The sequence below is a fragment of the Pagrus pagrus genome (genome assembly GCF_965226575.1).
Source record: "Pagrus pagrus genome assembly, chromosome: 19".
Lineage (NCBI taxonomy): Eukaryota > Metazoa > Chordata > Actinopteri > Spariformes > Sparidae > Pagrus > Pagrus pagrus.
In genome coordinates, this window is record NC_140203.1 from 1824401 (window position 1) to 1848208 (window position 23808).

Consider the following 23808-nt stretch of genomic DNA (forward strand, 5'->3'; position numbering starts at 1 on the left):
CTCATTTGTTTCTCCCCCTTTTCTCTTCGTTGAGACGGATTATCACAGCAAAGTTAATGAGGTAAATACAATCTTATTCAAAAAAAGGCTGAATCTACTCAAACTTCCACCAAACACTTGATGCCGGATCATTTTTCTCGCAGATTAAAGTTGTAAAAAAAAAAAGATGGAAAACTCAACAATCCCTCAGAAATCTGTTCAGGCAGATTTGTGATGTACTCAACAGATCGTAAATCTCTTTTACCGCCAACATAAATATGCATCTGCATACAGATCCAGAAATAAAAGCTAAAGTGACTAATTAAAAATTGAAGCAAAGCCATTAAAGGAGGAGCAGTTTGTTTTAGACGAGAGGCTTCTGGTGCTGATTCAACTGTAACTAAACACGAGTGAGCTGAGTGCAAACCAGCACGACCGCGCCGAGCGTACTGACGACAAACTGGACCCGGATCATACGGAGATAAACTTCAGGATTCTCGACTACAGGAGACACATTTTGGTCTCATAACGAGATCGATCGGACGAGACTGTAGGATGGTTTATCTGTAGATCTGAGGGCTGTAGATGTTCTGTGATGTAGCTCGAGGCAAGAACAGGTACTTCAGTCCATGTTTCAGTATCTGTACTGTACCTGAGTATCTCTGAGACTTTCCCTCTCTACATCTGAACACAAACATCTGAACTTTCTCCTCCTCACAGCTTCAAAACAGCCTTGTTACTTTAGTTTGATGCATTTGAGGTGAATTATGGATTATTGTTATTTGGCGTCATCGCACGCCGCCTTCCCAACATCATGAGACTGATGTCGACCTATCAGAGCACATCACGCACGGCAGACGCAGCGAGACGACACAAAGACGTAAAAGACGTGAACAGACAGAGAGGGAGGCTGAATGGGGAGAAAAGGCGTGTTAGTGTCTCGTATCTGCAGAGAGTTTCTTATTTTCTCTCTTTGTTGCTGCTCGGGACGCTTTACCAACCCAACATGTGGCTATTTGACGTCCTGGGAATGAGACTCAACTATCAACTATCTTTGTGGTGCGTTCAGGAACAGCTGGGACAAATCCTACTGACTCTACCTTTAACTTTAATAGTCTTTGAATTATATTAATATGACGTGAGCTTCAGTTAGCTTTGACCACAAATGTCCTGCAGAGGGAGACTTTTTACTCTGATACTCTGAGTACACGTCAGAGCCTGTACTCTGTTACTTTGACTGGAGTAAAGAAGCTGAATCAGTACTTCTGCTTTTACCAGAGTCTGTTTTTACACAAGTACCTGAACTTCTCCTGGAGGGACAGACTGTGTGTAGAGGCCTGGTTGATACTGAAATAAAGGGGGTTGCAATAATCGAGTCTTGAGGATATTAAACAAGTTCTTATTCCTGGAAATGTACGTAAACTGATCCTAAAGCATCGACCTCAGTCTCGCCCAAAACTCACAATAAAACGTATCGTAAGAAATCGACACCCAGGGCTCGGCCCAGCCCTTTAATCGTGCTGGTTCTGTGTAATTTCCCGGCTTGACGTTTGGTATCGAGGCGACCTTAATAAGTCATGTGTGAGCAGGGACGTCAGATCGCTGAGACGTGAGGACACGTCACTCATCTCAGACGTGGGCAGCCGAGCAGACCACAGCAGCGCTAAAACAGACAGATGTTCATTTACTGTCCTCCGCTCGTTCTGCAAACGTTTTGGTTTTGCTTTGTTCCCTCTCCCCCGCGAGGACGGGCCGGCGCCAGGCAGTCAGAATAACCTCCTGTCATGTGCTCTGACTTCAGAGGAGGAGGAGGAGGACAGCAGAGGAACAGAGAGATCAGGCTGGAGCCCTCGGAGGGCTTCAGTCAGGACCGAGAGATGGAAAGTAGAGAGCCGACTCACCCGAAGCCGGAGACCATGCGGCAGAGGAGGAACATGCTGTAGCCTTGGACGAAGGAGGAGAGGAAGGCGAAGAAGCCGTTGACGGACATGGATATCAGCAGGCACTGTTTACGGCCCAGCTTGTCCGACAGGCCGCCCCAAAAAAAGGCTCCGAACATCATCCCCAGATACACGATGCTGCCTGAAACAGGGCGAATAAAGACGTTCAGACTTCAAGTCAAGAATATGAGACGATCTCACAATCTGTCATCTCATTTTAAACATAAACACAAAGTATGAAACAAACATTGTTGACAGAGTCTGACTGAGCGAGGTGTGTTACATTATTTCAAACAATATTTCGAATGTGTGGCTGCTTTTTAATCAACATCTGTAGATCTGATGAAGAAATGTTCATGAGCAGAGAAAGATGTTCATCGGCTCTTCGTGCTCATGACTGAATAAACAAACTGACAACACAATTTATATTGTTTTACTTTGTTTACATGTGGCGGACCCTGCCACTTTTCTAGCTTCAAACAGTGTTCTGGTCCATATTTCCCTCTGAGAACAGCTGGTTTATTCACTGATGGAGAAAAGTTTGTATTATTACCTCATTAATATTGTAAATATTAAAATTCACACATGCACACGCACACACACACACACACACACACAGGGCTGCATCCCATCAGCTGGAGCACTAAGCGGTGCATCAGCGGAGTAACAAAGAGCTCGCACTGAAATTGCCTCTGTTACTTCCCCGGCTATCGACAGAGCGCTGAGAGGTCACACAAAACCAAAGAGTGTATAAAACACAGAGCTGGAGTCGATTACGTCGACGCTGTAGATCAACTGGGCCGGACTGAAAGTGTCGTGTGCCGTTTCCTGACTCTAATAACGACGGTCAGTGTGTCTGAAAACAAACGTGATGGAACCACATCACGTTATAAAGGTGTGAAAGGACTCAGCTGCCGAGAGATGTTTGTATTTCATGTATCTAATATGATAATATGTCTTTATTAAACACAGATCTCTGTGGTAAACTGAAGCTCTGACTCTGGTTTACTGCCGTCTGATTGGTCTCTGGGTGACTGTGGGGGAACAGAGCAGTCGTTGACCTCGCAGCTCTTCTTTTAAAGTCCACATTCGTCTCTCGCTGCTGCTTTTTCTGCAGGAAGTCGGGGTCATTTCTCTTCCTGTCCCCGGCAACATGCAGCATAAAGGGAAGGGTTGGTGGAGGAGGGTGGGGGGATGTCAGGCCAGTAAATAATCCACTTTACTCTCTACGTGCTAATAAAAATGCTAATGCCTGTGGAGGGGGAGATGGGATTGTTTGACGAGGCGGCGGATGAACGGACGCAGACGGAGGAGAGGAAGCCTTTTCTTTTCTCTCCTCCCTCGCTGTGTTTGAGGTGATGGGACAGATACGCTGAAAGTAGAAGGTCTTATCAAGCTGCGCAGACATGATGCTGAGAGCAGGGGATTCATTACAGGTGACAGCCGCTGGATCAGTCCGAGCACAGCCGCTGCAGAGAGGCTCTCCTATAGGCGGCAGGATGTACGGAGCAGCTGCAGCGCTGCCGGCTCACAGATATCAACGTGAACATCAACATCCTGCACAATCTCTGGATCGGTGTCGCTGCACAACAAACAGTGCTCCTGAACGCGATGCTATCCGCTAACAGCAGCTCATCTGTTTTTATGGCTGCCCTTACACTGGGGTTTGTATCTGTGATGAAGGGGGAGGGTGATGGGGGTGAAGGGGGTGAAGGGGGTGATGGTGCACCGGAGACGCAGCATGAATCTTTCCTGAGATTGGATTTTCAGGGTTCAAACTCGGGTCAGACCTTAAAAACCTCGGCTCGCCTGAAGCCTGCAGGGCTTTTATGTAAATTACAGATGGCTTGTTAACAGCAGTGGAGCTCGGAGGCAATAACTCGCTAACTGTCCGGCCGCGTGCACGTTTGGGCCCAACACCAGGCGGACGTTCAGCCCGCGTGATGTGAACGAACGACTGTACAGGATGTCCAGGATGGCTCTGATGCAGCATGTAATCTGCAAAGTAACTAGTAACTTAATATAAGATATTAAATAAACACAGTGGAGTAAAAAAAGTACAAGGTTAACCTCCAGAGTGTGGTCGAGTGGAAGTTTAAAGCAGCAGAAAATGGAAATTTACTTAAATACTGAACTTAAGTACAAAAATGTTACTTAAGTTCAGTAATTAAGTAATGTACTTAGTTACATTCCATCCCTGAGTACTGGTTTGTTACTGGTAATAACCATAGATTTGCTCAGCAGCCTCTGATGGATGCAGTCAGAAATCAAGTGGCTCCTCAAGTGAGTCCAGAGTTAAAGTAAGTCAGAGTAAATGTACTTAGTTACATTCAATAGCTGCAAACGTTCATCTGACGGCAGAATGATGTGTTATATTTAGTCGGGTTCTGACTGACGAGGACAGTTTATAGAAAGATTCACATGATTTTTAATCAACTGTTTTCACTGAGATCTCTGAGCACATTAACCCTCAGCCGTCTCTGTGGTCCGACACCACGAGAGGTGAGCGTGGAGATGAGCTCTGTTTGGACTCAGACAGACTTTAGTTTCAGTGGCAGATCTGAGTGAAGTTGCTCTGAGCCCAGCTGAGCTGTGGTGCTAATCTTCTCGTGAAGCTCCCAGCAGACCGTCTGCTCTGTAACGGTACAGCGTGCAGCTCCTCTCTGCATCCTCTGGGATCATTCAGCTAACTTCTTCAGGCGTCTCCATCGGTCTCCACGCACGCCACCTTTTTTTCTGCTTCTTTAGTAATTAGCTCTTTTGTGCAGGTGTAATTCTCTCCTGACGCCGCCGTGCAGTCGGCGTCCAGGCACGGATGAGAGGAGAGCGCAGGCAGCCAGACAGCGCTCGCTAGGAACGAAGTGCTAATTTCCTCAGCGGGAACGTTCAGGACATTTTGTTAGAGCTTCAGGATCTCAACAGACGAGGAGGATTTTCCCAGAGGGCCGAGCGTGACTGACAGGAGGAGGGAGGAGGGAGGAGGGAGGAGACCCCCAGGAGCAGAGCGCACTCCTCCAGCTTTAATTACATCAACACCTGCTGAGCTGTTGGTGAGTTGAGTCAAAGTGCTCCTACCTCATCTGTTGTACATGTTAAGTACACACACCTGGAGCACAGAGTCGTCCAGGTGGGATCAACCAGAGAAGCTCTTCACTCACATCAACAGATCAGAGGAGTTCAGGATCAGTCAGGAAACCATCTCTCCTCTGACACACATGGTTTGGTTTTAATATGATCAAATCCTTCAAACTTTTACTCAACTTCACACAAACACATCCAAGTTGTGTTGAAGTTTCTATTTAAGTAACTTTTATGATTTTACTTTTGCGCGGCTCAAAGCACCGCCTCGGTCCAGACTGAAATATCTCCACAACTTTCAGACGGACTTTGTTGATCCCCCGACTTCTGGACTTTTCCTCTAGTGTCAACTTTCACTTATCCAAAGAAAAATCTTACATCTACAGACCGTCCACACCGAGAGGTTTAACTATAATCGTAAATATAAAGATAACGCTGTGAGCGTCCACTCTGATGAACTATAAACGTTCTGTAAACGGCACTAAAGCTGTCCGCAGCTGAGGAAAGTGGACTTTAATAACCTGTTATTGCTGTATGTTGCACGTAGAAACAGGAGAAACTCACAGAGGGATATGTTTTACAAAACTCTTCAGCTCTCTGTTGCCGTCTCGTGAACAATAATTGTCTTCATGCTTTTGGCTGAGTCGGCATCAAGTTATCCTGCTGATCGTTATAAAGGACATCAAGACAAACTTCTGAGATGTTCGTCAGCATGTTTCAGGTAAAAAGGAGTTTTTTTATGTGTAGTTTGCAGCCTTATATACGTTAAGTATTTAATAGGTTGTATAAACATCCAAGACTTAGAGGTATTAAAGTAGAACATCTAAAAAGTGTTTCTTAAATGCCGTCGATTACATAAAACAAGTTGGAAACTAACATTGAAATCACTCCTGTAACATTATCTTGAAGAAAAATGTCCCAAATATCAAGCTGATTGATGTTCCTGTGAATCCAGATGATTGTGATTGGCTGTCAGTGTTTCTATCGCTCGTCAAATCACTCTGAGAGTGACCCCAACGATATCGTCCCTGCTGCCGACCCCGTCGTTATGTTGGCGCGCTCTCAAGTCTTAAGCGCGCACACTCTTTGGGCCGCACAGCACAGAAGATCGAGGTATTTATATACCCGGGAGGTCGAGCTTTGTTGGCTTCAAAACGTCACACACAGCTTCAATTATATTTTTTAAAAAGCAGCACTGTGTCTAAGCCTCACAGAGGTGTTAGCATCGCTGTGGACTCTTAGTGTTGTTCTGATAAAACTGCGATTAAAAGTTTTTCCATGTGACTGTCGAGCGACTTGGATGCTAACATTTGAAATGGCACAAAAAGAAAAAGACGTTGGTGCTATAGGCTACGAAAACACTTCTTCCTCCTAGAAGAAGAAGAAGAAGAAACAACACCAGATGCTTCTTCCTCTTCTTCTTTTCACCTCTGATCACGACAGAGACCTCCTCGTTCATGCCACCGACTCTAATCAATACTCCACCCTGCGAGAAACACGACGACTCAATCAGGTTTTTACGTCCACGCTGAACTGTGTCCTCTGTGAAAAGATTCTGCACCGCTGCTTTGTTGTGAGGTAGAAAAGAGACGAGGACAGGTGATGAAGAGCTGATAGCGAGTGTTGTTGTCCCTGGACTTTTTGTAAGTAGCTCACCTGCAGCAGAGCCTATTCATCGTGTCGATTAACGTGCTTAACGTGAAGTAGCCTGCGCCACACGAAGCTGTAAAGATGAGCATCGGTAACACAGAGCTGCTCCACGCAGTCCCTCGTGCTGCTCGAGGTGTTCACCTGCGGCTTCATGTGAGCGAGGACGCATTTCACCTCCTCGAGATGCTAACTGTGCTGCAGGAAAACACCCGCAGACAAATTCAAGCCATATGTGGTGGAGAGAAGAGAGCGGCGGGGGGGAGGGCTCTGATAGGAAGTGTATGAAGGCAGCGCTCCCCCCTCTCCCTCCTCTCTTTCTCTGGGGAGGTACGTGAGCCAGTCTACCATGGCTAAACTGCAGTGAAGCACAATGCTGCAGAGATTAACTCCAGCCCATATCTTCAGATCGCCTGCATGGCTATGAGACACAGAGAGGGTGTAAGAGAGGGATTACAGCAGGAGGGTAACGGAGAGGACAGACGAGAGCGGGGAGACGAAGACCTGCAGGATCTCGTATCTGGACACGATCTCACCTTTTGTGTTATATGAAAGGGAAAAGAGGGAACAGTGTGTGGAGGAGGTTGTGGAGGGGAAGGCTTTAATGCACGCTAATGAATGAGCGTACAGTGTGTCTGGTAGATGTTAGGGGTTGTTTGACTTATGATCAGTGAAAAGCTGCTAAAAAACAATGAATTAATTGACGTAATTTAAAGGAACAGTTCACCCAAATGTGAAAATTCAGTCATTATCTCCTCCCTCCATGCTGATGGAAAGTCAGGTGGAGTTTTGTTTCTGGAGCTTCACAGTAAAACAGCGTTGCAGCATTCGGCTAAACAGCTGAAGCAGCTGGAGACTTGTTTAAAAACGGAAAAAACAACCCAAAAAATCATAAAATAGCTCCATACAGCTCCAGAAAGCCCTGAGATCCCAGTTTGATTTGAAAGGATGTTATTTACACTCTTTTTTTAAGGCTGAAATCTTCAAATCTGAAGCTGATTGACGAGCTCAACCGAACACTGAGGGTGTAAATAACATCTTTTCAAATCAAACTGGGATCTTGAGACTTCCAGTGACTTGGATTAAGATTTTTTGGTTGTTTATTACATTTTAAATCAAGTCTCCAGCTGCTTCAGGTGTTTAGCAGAATGCTGCAACTCTGTTTTACTGTGAAGCTCCAGAAATGTCTTGTGGACGACGAGACTTCACCTGACTTTACATCAGCATCACAATTTGGACTGTTCCTTTAAACGTGCTTGATATGGTCATCAGAAAAAGAAAAACACAAAGTCTAATGAAAAATGTTTTGCTGCTGATAAATGAAGACGTTCAGAAACAGCTACAGTCATCACAGGAAGTCATCAACATCCTGCCAGCGTCCTCCTACTCGCCTGCAGCTTGACCAAAGTGCAACGCGTGCGACTTAAAAGTCCCAAAAAACTGTGAAGACGGATATTTTTAGAGGTCTAAATTGGTGCATAACGAGTCAACATAACACTTCCCTGCAGGAGCGCCGACCTGCTGAGACAGCTGGAAAAACCCCTTCCACCTGATCAATATCTATTTCTGTGTCAGTGGTTGATGTAATAAACTGAACATGATCTAAAACCTCATCTGCACAGTCTGCTGGCTGTTATAACGCTTTAATATGATGTTATTTCACAGAGCTGGATCTGTGTTCATAAACTGTGAGAGTGAATGCTCATGCTCATGAGGATTGTGCAGAAAACACGACCTCTGCATTATTTCTCCCTCTCGTTTCCAGTCCAGCCAGATCTCCGGTGAAGAGGCTCTCGCCGGCCTCGTCAGCCTTCGCAGGGAAACTGTGGTGGAAACAGCAATCAGTCCCATTGTGCCGGGTCTATTCTTGCAGGTACGTCCACAAGTGAGCGTCCACACACATCCTTTATTTATGCGGTGTGTGAGCGAGTCGGTGAAAAATGACTCATTGTTTCTGTTCTCTGCCTCCCGTCTCCCACTGAGCGATGAGTCAGAAAACAGGTGAAATCTGGGTGAGTAATAAACCGTCCTGCTCCCCAAAACAAACAAGGTGAGCGTCTGTTTGGTTATGAAACCACACAGTCGTGTTGTAAAAGGGTTTTTCTTCTTTCAGTCTGTGCGGGGAGTCACCGATGCTTTGATTCAACACTAATCACGGACAGTACGGTGAGAAAAAAGGTCAGTGCTGCGCAGCTATTTTTGATATCAGCGAGAGAAATAATGAAGCCGAACCACGCCGACGGATTAGTGGCACACAAACACACAACTTCTCCCTGGCGTGGGAGAGAGATCCACCGAGCCTAACACACCTCCTACTCATGTATCCAAATACCTGGTGCCATGACAACCCGCTGGCGAGCTCCTAACGCAGAGAGATTACAGCGTCGCCCGCCGCGACTCTGCATGTCACAAACAACACATTAGCTGGTGGCTAGCAGGGAAGCTTCAACCAATCTGTCACCTCGAGTATTTTACTTTCACTGATCTGAATCCAGTTTCACCAATACGATAGTCTGGGTCTTGACTGTGCGACAGGGCTACCTGTGCTTGAAGGAGTGTCTTTAACTGATGATGTGCTCGATGAGGAGCGGCTGTAAACGCTCGTCCTCCCCGCAGCACTTTCAGATAACAACGCCAAAGAAGCTCAATTAATACGTTGGCAAACATGTTTAATTCTTCACAATAAAAGTGCCTTATTTTGTTATTTCAAAGCTTTTATTGTGAAGCAGCACAATCAGGAAATGTTTCACCAGCAGGAACTTAACACGACTCCTGAAACATCTGAAAGCGAACACGATGAAACGGTGAACAGAGCGTCTTCCTCTCTGGTTTCCTGCACGGACACGAGTTGAATCTCTCAGCACAGGTTTGTTTTAGGGAGAGAAGGAAGTCTTTGGAAATGGAAATCAGCTGTGGGGCTCTCTCAATAAAGGTGACATCACAAAGATTTTGCTTGATGACGCTGTGGAATCACGGTAGTTGTAGTTTTATTCACGTCACGATCGCTGACTTGCTTCCTCCATCTGTGAAGTATCATCAGATGTTTCCATGACAGTTAGGGCGACGGGCGACCGATTGAAACGCACCGCTACCTGTAAAATTATGATTTCTCTCGTTTACCAACAGGTGAGATGCAGCAGTGTTTACAATGCGTCTATGTCACAATACAAACAACTCAGAAATGTGTGGATACTTAAAAACTTAATCCAGTATCATGAAAAGCCTTACCGAGCCATCCGGCACCAGAGTTGGGGACACACATGTCCGTCTCGGCGCTGGGCAGGACAAAACCCACCACGAACACCTCCACGCCGTCTGACATGAGCGCCAGCCCGAGCACGAAGAACAGCTGCCACTGGAATCGTCCGTGGCCGCACTCCTGCATGATCAGCTCGTACTGCTGGGCGAGCTCCTCCTCGTCCGCCAGTCTCTCATTCTCCAGCTCCTTCTGGCTCTTGAGGCTGTCAGAAACCGGCTGGCCCAGAGCCACCTGACCGTCTCGCTGCTTCCCGTCGTTGTAGGCGGGCACGCCTTGGTACTCCCCCTCGTAGATCTCATCTTCATCGTCGTGGCCCTCGGTGGCGTCGCTGGAGGCCCCGTCCTCGTCGTTGGCCGCGTTGTCAGCGTAGCGACCGTCCCGCTGAGCGTAGGTGTTGTAGTTGTCCTCTTCTTCATCCTCGTTCTGGAAGCGGTTGTAGCTGCGATGAGTTGAGTATTCATCTGAGGCTCGATCAACGGCTTTGCTCAGATTTTTGGAAGCGTGCCTCTTGGCTTCTTTAGCGATGTCCTTGGCACCTTTAACCAAGGAAGTCCTGTTGTTATGTGCTTCATCCATCTTGGCACGAGGAAAGCCGACACTGAAAGTCTTTTTTAATTCAACTCTCCTGAGCTTTAAATCCACCAGGTGCTACAAATCTAAGCTACCTTTTCTTTCTGTCTTCTATTCCCAGACAGGGCGAGACTAAAGGCAGTTTATCAGTGCTGAAAGCCAGTCAGCTGCCAGGAAACTAATGATTAAGTAATGATGTCTAATTCCATTGGATGGGAGCAGCCACACAGTGCTGAAATGGAGACAGTTGATCTGAAATTGGAAGGATCCTCCGTTTGTCAGAGCTCAGCAGGGACCATCAGCCTGTAGAGACACAGAGAGAGAAGCAGGTTCAGGCTGATGAAAAGCTGCCTGTCACAAACATTTGACTGCAGCGTCTCCTGGCACATTGAAAATAACTTCAAAAGAACATTTTGACACTGAGACGGCCGAACTGAAGCTGACACAAACTGTTATCTGCTAATGAGGTGGAAATGCTGAACCAGGAAGGAAATAAAAGAAAATGATTCAGTGAGAACAAACTGTGAAAACTCATCGAGTATTTCAGAGCTGGAAATTATCTCATGATCTCAGTCTGTGATCGTTCAATTATAATACGAAAAACAGAGCCACAAATATTTGTATCATGTCCAACGAGAAATAACTGCCCAATATTTGTAGCACGACTACAAATGTCTTATCATTTTCAAAAAGCACGTCTCCATCACATCTTTACAGAAACCTGTCTCCATCACATCTTTACACAGACCTGTCTCCACCACATCTTTACAAAGACCTGTCTCCATCACATCTTTACACAGACCTGTCTCCATCACATCTTTACAGAGACCTGTCTCCATCGCATCTTTACACAGACCTGTCTCCACCATGTCTTTACAGAGACCTGTCTCCACCACATCTTTACACAGACCTGTCTCCATCACATCTATACAGAGACCTGTCTCCATCGCATCTTTACACAGACCTGTCTCCATCGCATCTTTACACAGACCTGTCTCCATCACATCTTTACACAGACCTGTCTCCACCACATCTTTACACAGACCTGTCGCCTTTATAAATAACTGTATATAAAGTATGTTTAGTCTTTGTGCAGCATGAAGGATCAACAATCTCTCATTTCGTTCTGCCACACTGTCACATAATGACATAAATTGCCTTGTTACCTTATTAAAATTTGAAAAGTGGATCCAGTACGACATCAAAGCTATCAAACACTCTGCTGCAGTCTGGCTGAACTACATGTGCCTCATCTTGTTTTGATTTAATACAGAGAGAAAAAACAGCTACTTTAATGAGCCAATGATCCAATTAGATTCAAAATAAGTCCAAACAAATGTGATTGATTTTGAAAAATCTCACGTACTGTAGTGGTGATCAGTCTGTTAGCTGTCAGCCAAGCTTGCAAACTAACAACTGCAGTCCAGGAACAGAACTCCATTTAATTACAACTCATGTCGTCTCCACTCCAAGTATTTCTGGAGTTTTTCCAGGACTGTGGCACAAACACTGAGGAGTGGAGTCCTCCAGTGATTTGCACTCAGTCCACTGATGTGCTCTTTCTCTCGTTATTGATTTGCTGATGACAACGACAGCAGCAGGTTTAATCATGGAGCCACCTTGAAGCTTGGTGTGGAGACATCAGTCGGTTGTCTTCATTACTGTTCTCATTAACAGCACCACAGTCAGGAGCTGCACATCACTGGTGACCCCTCTGTTCCTCTAACATCTCTGCATTGTGCTGAAAAAAACAGCAGCATGAAAACGTCTGAGCGACCCCCTCAACCTTGCACCGCTGTGGACTTCATGGTCTCTGACTGCAGCGGCCTGCAAAAGGTGATCAAATGCATCAGTTCATCTCCGCCTCCTCTCTCAGCCACACGGGACGTCACTGCTGCAACATCATCAGGGACACTCAGACAGAAGACATCTGATCCAGGTTTACCATCAGACCACATTACAACTATTACACAGTGCAGTATCATCTATCGGTGGTTTAATTAGCTTTTTCTTCCTTCTGTAAAACCACAAGTTGACATTTTTCATGAAGACATATAACATGTTTATAATTATTGATCTTTCAGGCGCTGGTAGGGGGATTATCTTCTTTCTTTGGACAGAGCAGGGCAGCAGTTTCCTCTTTCCTAATGTTAAGCTAAGCTCACTGGCTACATAGTTAATGCACACACATGAAAGCGATATCAATATTCCCTTTTAACTTATGACGTTAATTTTCTAGATGTCGTCCTACCGATATTTATCTAAATTGCAGACCTCTGCAGTAACATCAATCGTTGCATGCAAGCAGAGAGCACTTTACTGCTGCACCTTCTCCTGATCACAGAATGATTTATTTAAAGCTGGACTTGATGTTAAAATTTTAGTTCACATGCGAACAAACTTAAATCACATGTGAAATTGTGACGTTCACACTGAAAATGCAAAGTTATTTTTGTCGGGTGAATGTGGCACAACAGACTATTTTAAAGATTCAGTGCAACGTTAAACTGAAATATATAATTCATAGCCGACATCATGTCTTCGTTTCTATTATTCTGTCAGATATTATCAGAAATGTGTCCGTTTGCCACCATGTTTCCCGTCAGAGCTCACTGAATTCGTGGGTCATGTCTGGAGGCTGGGAATACATGTCAGCATGTGTGACTGACTCCCCTCGAGGCTCTCTCTACTGCGACACTCGTGTGGCCTCTCAGACGACCTGTCAACACATCAGGTCCGAGCCGTCAGGTCCGCCACACTGCAGCCAGCCGGCAGTCAGCAGGACCGAACATGGCTGCAGGAGAAACCACAGCCAGCTCTGGACCCTCACATCACAGTCCAAAGCCCTTCAGCTGCACTTTTACTGACGGGACAATTATAAAGGAACAAATACAAATGTACTGCAACACGTGAAGAAGCATTTTTATAGTTAGACTCTGATCTAATATCCTCTGTAGCCTCTTTTATTAAAGGCAAAGATGAATGGACAGGTGATGTTATGTAACAAATCATCTATGTTATCTTATACTCCGGCTGCTAGTCGACGATCACGGTATCAACCGAGTCATCAGATACTGATGCGCTGGGTTGGAGACGTCGGTATTTGGGCGACCTGCGAATGAGACTCGTTGTTATACTGAATCCCTTTTTGCATCTTTAAGTCCCAGACATTTCTTTTCTTATAAAGAGGAAACTGTGAAGACGTGGCTACACATGACAAAAAATCTACTTCTATGATTTCACATATTATCATGTCTTAATTGCAGGGTGGAAGTAACTAATTACACCTACTCAAATTACTTTAATTAAGTCATTTATTTGGGTACTTTGGGTAATGTTACTTTTTGTAATCTACTTTGTAAACTGAAGATTTGGAGACGTGGAAAACCTCTTTGACTGATCGCCTGCTATTGATGATGCATTAAGTGTTGTTTTAACATCAGAACTTTTACTTGTAGTGGAGTAATATTTCAGTAATGTAAATTTAAAAAGCCCAAAAATCACAAAAAATTGGTTTAACATGAATTATTATGGACCTTAAAGGAACTTGTATCGGGGATCGGAGCCGTTATTGTCATTTCCAAAGGTGTGGTGGAGACTTGCTTTCCAAATGCTGCATTATGTGTTCACTGTTAAATGCCTGTTGTTAACTCAAAGCAAAGGAAGCTGTTGACCTCCAGAAGAACAGCAGTCAGCTGCATCTGCTCATCGAAAACACCGACACAAACAGAAGACAAGCTGAAACTGCGATGATATCATCTGTGAAATGATTCATAGAAAGATGATCGACACGCTCAGCACAGATGTGTGCGGTGTGTCTACTGCAGGCCTAATGTCAGGAGTGTAAGATGACACAACGCCGCCGTGTAGTCTCTGTAGTCTATTAGCTCATTTAAAAAAATCCATCTCCTCAACATCAGGCGTAACATGCTACTCTGTTTGTATCTGCAGTCCCTGGAGTGGAGAGCGCACACTGAAGTGTTGAGGCTGGGTTAAGTGCCTGAACGCAGCGTGGCAGGTTGATGTATGGTGTTCCTGCTCACCTTTGCTCTGCAGCATTAGATAAAACATCAGTTTGGATCTGTCATTTGAACGTAAGCGTCGGGACTCCGCGGCGACGTAAAAGCAGCCCAACAGATTTTGGTGCAATGCAGCAATGAAACGAAGCGAGAAACGTGTTCTAACTAAGTTTGTGCTCGGCCAGATGATGAGATGCAGACTCCCTCTGGCCACGGATGCATCGAAACACCAGGCCGACGAGAACAGTCTCACCGTCCTGGAGCTTCAGGGTGAGAAATAAAAAGACGTGTCGTTATCAGGATTCACACTGCAGCAATGAAGCTGGTCAGTTTGGTTGACGCGTGGAAAACATGAGCAGTTCTACAAGTTTTTAAATCATTAAGATAAGTGCTGACGTTCATCTAACTTTGTTTCATCGCCTGTCAGTGATCAATATGTGACACTGTGCTAACAGCAGTAAATGACTTAACATGCTTCACTGCTTTCTTGACAAAGCGTCAGCTGCAAAGATGAACAGTTCTCTAAAATGTAGATCCAGACCTTCTAGAGGAACAAACACCTGGAGACTCATCAGATTCTGCTCTGATCCAACATGAGGAGAGCTCAGAGATTACTTTTTAATTCTTGGGATTAAAAAGTGGATTTATCTTCACTCCTGTTTATCAGTCTGACTGCAGCAGTGATCCATTGTCGGGTGTTTCTGTCCTGTAATGTTGACTGCTGACTGGAGCTGGAGGGGAAATGGACTTTACTTCATGAATGTAACGTTACAGAAAGGAGAGAGAGAACCAGGACCAGGACCAGAGTCTCTGCTGAGTGCTGAGAAACAAACCCCTGGTGCGTCCCATCGCTCGCTAGTTTACGGCTATTTTACAGTAAAGTATTCTGACTGTTTGGGGCAAATAAACACAAATGTAAGAACACAACTCAACAAAAATATACAGCAAAGGTTAAACTGTTCTTTCCTGCATATCATACCTTTAAAAATGGCAGTAAAAGCTCCAGACGTCCTTTCTTTATTGCTGAAAACAGATTTACAGAGCACCTAACCACGGTCCTCTTTGCAAACCTCCCCCAAACTCATTCCCAGTGACGGAGCTCCTCCGACTGAGCGCCTGACGCGTGAGACTAAAGGTCGAACTCTGTGATAAACCTCATGATATGCTCGGAGGGTTTCTGCACCAAATGACCGGGAAGAAAATAGCCAATCAAGCCGCCGCACTGCAACACCGAGAGAACTTTTTTATAATCGAGGCAAAATGAATAATGATGCGTAACAGGCTGGCAGGTCTGTGTGTAATCCTGCTGGAGATTCACCTCCTCCGTGCTGAGCTGTGGTTTCCCCTTCATGACTGACAATCTCCCCCCCTCCTCCTCCCATCATCTCCTCTCTCTCATCCACGAATCTCAAAGTCATGGACTTGATGGCGACGCAGAACACGAGAGAAATCCCTCTCATGTTGACATTTCATTACTCATGACAGGCTCTCTGTTCCCCTCCTCATGCAAATGGTCATTAATGTTGACATTCAGAAACCTTTCCGTGCCGTTTGAGCTGCAGAGATAATTCTTTAAAGTCCAGTCCAAATGTCCGGTCCCCTACTGAGGCGACCTATGTGACAATTTCACACATGTATACAGCTAATAAAGGATGCATATGGATAAATCGCATGTCAACCCACAACCTTTGCCTTTTCTCCTCCCGTAAACAGGAAGCTGATATCGTTTATGGCCGTCTTTTATTTCCTCTCTGATGGCGCCTCCCCTCGCCCTCGCTGTGATGCTGTGATTGGGGTTATTATAACGGCGCCCGTACGATGTGATTTTAGCAATCAGCAAAAAAAAAAAATTCCTGCGAGCTCTGAATCAGCAGTCCACGGAGGGAGAAGAAATGATTTCCTCGCAGTCGTGCTGTCATGGCCCGCTGACGCCATCCAGCTACGTTCATTAATCACTCAAACGCACACACACACACACACACACACACACACACACACACACACACACACACACACATACAGTAGATGCACACACTCATGCACTCTGCAGGTGCGTGCTCTGACGAACTGTGCAGAGTGAAATGGAGTAAATGTTTTCTGCAGGACATTGTTGCGATCCAAAACACTTCTTTCAGTACGGTGACGGCCATTTCAACAGCTCAAGATCCCGATCTGCATGCGACACACTGATTGACGATATGTAAATGCACGTGGTGTGTGTGCGCAGAGCCCTACAGGCTTACTGCGGCGCCCACAGATGGCTGCAGTGAGCATTTGTTAATGCACATCGTGCGAGTAAAACTACACGCCGAGCTCAGCAGATGCTCCACGAGTGAGGACTTCGACAGAAATAGCGCAGGAATCACAAATCACAAAGCTCATTGTGATGCGAGTTTCAACCTGAAAGAGGAATCGATCAGCTGCAGGGCTTCAACCAGCTTTCTGTGGAAGAATGAGGATAGTGCTGATCGAGTTTGAGTTTGTGATTTTGATTAATACTGAATAATGCTGGTGGGGAGCTCGTAAAGAATAAAGAATAATAAAGGTTACAACAGCTGCAGCAGATCATCTTCACCAACGACTTATCTGAACCTCGAGAGCTCCACAAAGTTCACACTTCACCAACACTTATTTTGCAAATAAGGTACATGTACTGTAATCCAGCAAATGCCCTTTCCAAAAACAGTGAAACTAGCCGACAACGTGTTGAGAACGACTTCAGCTCTGCATGAAAACACGCAGCTTCCTCATTCATTTTAAACAAAACAATAAACAGGAGTGCTGAGAGGTCGTGAGAGTTGCTGTCTTCACTGTTGACAACTGACATCGCTGGTGAAAACCTGACAGTTAGCAGACGAGGTGATGTTTTAAAGGTGCAACATGTAAGAATTTTAGTTTAAAACATCAAAAATTATAAACAGCATGTGAAGAAATAAATAAATAAATAAGTAAAAGTTACGTCGAAAAATGTTGTTGTATTATCTTGCAGAGGCATCAGCTGAAGTTAGCATGCTAACCACCTAGCCCCAGCCCCTCCAGTACCACTTGATATCTCAAGAGAGGACAGTCACACATACAGTATCAGCCTCTGGATTCAGCTGCTGACTCACACCCGACCTCTCTCTCCTCACACGCCTCTTACACTGCACCTTTATACTTTTATTCACGTTACGTTCAGTCTGACTTCCTTCCTCTCTGATCTCCCAGAAGTCACAACGACAGGCGACCATATGAAACTCACTGTTACCTTGACCAAAGTTACAAACTCTGACTCCCAAACATCTACACATGAACTCTTGGAAACAAGTCCTCTGCTTCTCCCAAAACCAGGCTGATGAACGAGCACTTTCAAACCTGCAGCCTCGAGAGGCGGCTGAAGTAGCGTGAGTGTCGGGGGAGCGGCAGTGTGGACGAGCTTCAGATTAAAGTGAACACACACAACATCATACGGCAGCATCCCGCTCAGAGCGCCGGCACTGAAACACACAACGTCGTACATTCACTGCTGCAGAGGGAACCAGCGAACAGCACAGCACTCGATCTGGGTTCTCCTCCTGATGTGCAGCACACACACACACACACACACACACACACACACACACACACACACACACACACACACACTCTGCTGCCTGATTGCTCGTATATAATGATGGCTGTGGGGGTTTACCGACTGCTGGAGTTTGGCCAGCTGCTGCGGGGGTCCCTGTGTGGATGCCCAAACCACAATTTGATGGAAAGTGTGTGTGCGTGTGTGTGTGTGTGCGTGTGTGTGTGTTTGTGTGTGTGTGTGCCTTCTTTGTGTCTTTTCTTAGTTTTGTTTTTTGTCAGACCGACTTCTTCTTTTTTACTTTGATGATTATTTTATTCAGTTTCTTGCCAACAGTCATATCAGAAGCTCATTCTCATGTCTGTACAGTAGATATGCTCACGGTTAAGTTAGCTTAGCATAAGGTGTAAAGAGGCCTAGGTGACAAAATTCACTGACCGACACCTCTACAGGTGCGATCGAACAGAGAGCGAAGCAAACATGCGTCATTCACGTAAATGTGACTGCTGGACTGTTTGTCCAGCTGTACATACGTTAGCTGTAAGCTAATTAGCTTTGTTCATTACATAGAAACCTCAGTTATGTCTCATGTCAACATTATGAAGCAGACGCATAAAGTTTGGGAATAAGTGCACATTTTTTGCTCAAAATGAAGCAACTTACAGTCTTTCCGTTGACTTTATATACAATTGTACTGCTGTTAAATGTCGCCTTGCATTTTTATCTGAACACACACTAACCTACAGATTTTATCCACCGTGTGCGTCACCTTCTGGCCTCGACATGGTCATTTCAGACGATGCTCGTGGTTCCACCAGGATCGCCGCGGCACGTTTTAGCGGCGTCCCAGAAGCAGCTCTCCGCTCTGCTCCACGGAGAACACATCGAGTCGAGGACCCGAGATATTAACACCATATTCTGCGATATATATTGCGATATGAAAAAATCTATATATTATGATATTAGCTCTTTCTGGAAAGAATTACGGCAATGATTTTGAAGGGGAGTGCAGAAAGTAGGCCCGGCTTTGTTAGATAAAATGATGAGAACACACGTAAAGCAGACGAATAATGAAACTATTTCACTACGAAGTCTACTCAACCACTGAAGAAGCACAAAAATCAAGAGAAATGACGAAATAAACACAATCTGAGCACGTCAGCATCATCAGGAGAAACAGCGTCACAGTGACTATTAGTAAGAATTCTCCAAATGTTGAACTATTCCTTTAAATTTCCTTTAACTCTTTCTGTTACTCATAAACTGAAACCTGACTCCTCCTCAGTCGACACTTCAGGGATCATAAAGCTCGATCCATGCGTCCTCTTCTCTCGGTGTGGTTGCACATTTTTGATTGGCTCCACCATGTTAACCTCTTTCCAGGCGAGCGATTGGCTGACAGATTGCTTCCTGGCCTTCTGCCCCGGCCCTCATCCTGACATGTGGCGCAGACCCCTGCGAGCCAAACCCTCCTTTCTGTTCGGTTTCCTATCGGAGGCCGATGAAGCCGAGATAACTCACAATAGAAGACGGTTAAACGGACTGAATGGACGCCTGGATTGTCATCTGCAGAGCTAAAGCAAACACTGAGGTATATCCAGGCCTAAAGCAAACATTAATTTACTGACTTGGGTGTTTGACAAACATCTATTCAAAGTGATTTTTTTTTTCCTCCAGTCTGAGACGCAAACACCTGCTCAGAATTTCTACATGTTCGAATACAGTCAAACTTCCCGTTCAGCGTGGCCGTGCAGCTTTATGCAAAACTCATCCGTCACTTTCCTCCTCTTTGTTCCACACGCGGCGCTCACCACACTGCAGCCTGCAGCCGGCTGAGCCCGGCCCACAGACCACGCACGGGAAGGAGCATCAATCACCGCCGAGTCTTTTTGACGCAAGTCGCGTCCCATAATTAGATTTCGGGCTGTCCTGCTGCCTGGGAATCAATCGTCCCTGCGCAGCCCTGCACGGTACAGTTAGATGACTCTCCCCTGCACTGCACCGAGCATTAAATCCTGAGGAATGGACGGACCTCTCTCTCTCCTGTGTGTGTGTGTGCGTGTGTGTGTGTGTGTGTGTGTGTGTGTGTGTGTGTGTGAGGCTCACTGCAGAGTCACCCCGCCTGCATGTGCACGCTCAGCGGACGGGAAAGCTCGGGGTTTCCTCCGTCGTGCATGTAACTCATCTCACCGGTGTGCACGTCAGCATCACACACACACACACACACACACACACACACACGTAAGATCTGAGAAGTGGTTACATTTTATGGTTAATGCTGCGATATGTGAGAATTTTAGCTGAAAACATTCAATTACAAACAGAAACACTGTATGAGGGAAGATCTGAGGCACTCAGGAGAACAAATAGCATGCAAAAGTATTTCCATGACTTCAGTCTTCCCTCTTTCAAATAGCCGTGTCTCAGTCTAAAGGTCTCTCATTTGCCCCAAAGAATAGAGACAGTGAATCTCAAACAAAAGTAGACCTGTTTAAGTTTCATCGCAGCCTCCAGCTGAGAGTTTGGTACCACACCACTCCCAGTCAAGCTGCCTCTCGCTCCTACATGCAGCAAGATACGACAAGAACACCATTCAGGCCCGAGTCCACTTTCACACCAAATATATGCAATCACACTCTGGATACCTTCTACAAATAGGTGACATATGAAGTTGACCAACTCTTTGCAACTAAGAGAAAAATGGATTACAATTTGACAAAAGAAGAAACATTAAAATGGCTGCCAGCTAATAAAACCTCCTAATTAAAAGAGCTGATGAAGGTGGAGCTGTAGTGGTGTGGGGCAGAGATCAATACGTCATGAGACAGCTGGACAACCGTGAGTACTGTGAACCTTTATTGTCTAATCCAATAGAACAAATGAAGACTGAAGTCATGGAAATACTTTTGCATGCTAAAAATGAAGAATGGATTTCACAAACGAACGTGACTTCCTGTTTTGTAACAGCCCAAGAGTTCATTCATGCTTAAAGTGAACTCAGAGAACCCACCAGGACGACCGATAATCAGCGGAAATGAACCAGTTACAGAACCAGCTTCTCAATTTGTGGATTTCTGCCTTCCTTTATTAAGACAGTACGCAGGTATTGAATAAAATTAAAGACATGAAGAACACTGGACCTTCCTTTCTAGTTACCGTGGATGTGGAGGCACTCTACACTAACATTGACCTCAACTTTCTAGACCTAAAAATCTCTAAAGATGACAATGGAGGTTTACACACCTCTATCTTCAGAAAATCAACTGACCGCAATACGATCCTCAGAGCGGACAGTTTCCATGCACCTAGTTTAACAGATAATATTCCCTTTGGTCAGTTTCTCATATGTTGTTTACAGACTTGAATGTCCATGTGGTCATTTCTATATTGGGCGAACAAAGCGTAAATTGAAGGCAAGCTTGGCTGAGCATGAGTACGCAATAATAACTGGCAATCCCCAATATCCCAGGGCTGTTCGTTATAAAGATGCAAACCATGGCAGTTGTCATTCTTTAAAGATATCAGGTATCGAGCGTATTGAAAACTCAATCAGGGTGGAGACGGGCTCAAAACACTCCTGCAAAGACAGTCATTTTGGATTTATACATTGAAAGCTACATATCACCCAGGTTTGAATGGCGAGTCTTCCATGTCTTGATCTTTTTTTTCCTGTCATTAGCAGGTCGTGCTGATCATGTGACCGCCTACCTGCTCACACTGAGCAGCTGTCTCCGATTACCTGTTTATCAATGAGCAGAGCTGACTGACAGACACTTTGCCCTGACGAAGGCCTTTTAGGCTGAAACGCGTTGGATGTTTTTATTAGATTAGCCATGTACCAACAAAGGCTTTTTAATTGTTTCCCTCTTGAGTGCTTCAGATCTTTCCTCATAAGTTCTGCTTGGATCCCTGAACTGAAGAGCACCAGAGGGACACCTTCCCCTACACCCGAGCTGCATTTTGTTTTTTTATTACAAACAGAAACAGTTTGACATCTGTGTTGCAGACGTATCTACTAAAGTCAGCATGCTAACCAGCTAGCCACAGCCTGTCCTGGTCCGAAGCTCCTGTGCTAGCTGTGTTAACACCACCGACTGCTAACTACACGGCTAACTGACCCATGGACGTTACATTAAACCCGGACACAGCGTTGGAGGCTCGACTTTGTGGGTTTAAAGACGCCCCCTGAGACTGCTGCGTCTGGTTTAATATAATCATGTTGTTCTTCTACACCAGCCTCTCTCAAAGTGCGGTCCGCGGTCTGCGAGTAGATTTTGTAAAATATCATTATTTTAATTACGTGTTTCTCAAACTGTATGCGACACTGAGTGGCTGCAAAGCCTCGTTGCGAGAAAGCTAAATGTGTTGTTAGTATTAAATCAACTTAAATTCAAACATTATTAATTAACCGGATCTTCCGCGTTGTGCGGCCCATAGAGCGCGCTCACTGGAGACTGAGCCGGCTAACTTGAATAGAGATCAAATCATTTAATCCTGCGGCTCTTCTAGACTTTAGACCCGAACGGCTCTAATCATGACAGTGAAACGAGTCATTCTGCGGGAGGTTGTTGACGCTCAAAAATATTAACCATCATTTTACAGCCGCTCCTTTCAAAACGTTAGCTAACTTAGCTACGTGGGGCCACGGTGCATCACGTGACAATGTAATGACACCGTTTGGCCACTGTGTGCACGGGCTACAAAGTCTGGCGCTCTTCGTGTTGGGTTGAAACGAGCTAACTAGCCGACAGCAGCTGCAGTTAGCGGTTACTGTGGTGAAATGCTGCCCCCTACTGGCGCGGGTATGAATTTTGACAGGTGGCCAAATCTTACATACTGCACCTTTAAATTGTTCCTTTTTGATGCATTTCATCCAAAAATAAACTTTACGGATGAATGAAATGACTCAGGTGTGGTTTTCTTCTTGCAGTCACACCTCATCACCCTCCTGCAGGATAACTCTTAAAAAAGTTCCCCAACTTTTCCCGTCAATCACGCGCACAGACGGGCTGATTCATGATGTTTCACAGCCATCAGCGGAAGAGGAGCGTTTTTAAATCACCTGCTGCATCCGACGCGTCTTATATCTCCATCTGTGCATGTGAAACGAGCCACACAGGCGGGTGGAGAAGATGAGATCTGCCTCACTACAGAGGAGGTGAAGTTACAGTTTGGCAGGAGAAGGAGAAGGAGAAGGAGAAGCAGAGGAGATACTCACAGGCTGCAGAGGACCGGAGGCATCGCACCGAGCTCAGGAGCGTCCTGGCGTCTTTACGCAGCGGCGGCGGCGGCGGCGGCAGCGGGGAGAGGAGGCATCGCGCTCAGCTTCTCTGCCTTCTTGTCTTCTTCGATGCAGCAGCGGTGTTTTCTCTTCTGCTGCAGTCCGAGGAAGACGAGAGAGGCTGAGGGGAGGTGGGAAGCGTGAGTGCGATGGGGGGAGGAGGAGGAGGGAGCAGGGAGGAGGGGAGGAGGGGAGGAGGGAGTAACAGGCAGACTGAAATCAATAGGCCGATATCCTGCAGATATACATGCATCATATGAGCAGATCCGTGTGATCCAGTCCAGCAGTGATGCAGGAGAACAAAGAGCAGCAGTGAAATCAAACGAGGCTCCTGAGGAAGAAGTTTACTGAGGATCTGCAGAGAACAGCTGGAGGACCACACTGCCAACATGAATGAAACCACCCAGAGGCTCTTTAAAGGGACAGTTCACCCAAAAATCTCAATCCAGACATCATCTCCTCCCTCCATGCTGATATAAAGTCAA

General features: G+C 45.6%; 1 protein-coding gene across 1 annotated transcript in view; it reads right to left on the reverse strand.

Annotated features, from left to right (window-relative positions):
- Positions 1-23484, reverse strand: part of LOC311274551 (synaptic vesicle glycoprotein 2C-like) — a 54106-nt gene extending 30622 nt beyond the window's left edge. The window contains exons 1-3 of the mRNA XM_084382313.1: positions 23261-23484; positions 9873-10776; positions 1881-2061 (exon numbers count right to left, since the gene is read on the reverse strand). Of these exons, the coding sequence (XP_084238439.1) occupies positions 1881-2061; positions 9873-10479 (788 nt within the window). The 5' untranslated portion in view covers positions 10480-10776; positions 23261-23484. The remainder of the gene's footprint in view (positions 1-1880; positions 2062-9872; positions 10777-23260) is intronic.
- Between the last annotated feature and the right edge of the window lie 324 nt (positions 23485-23808).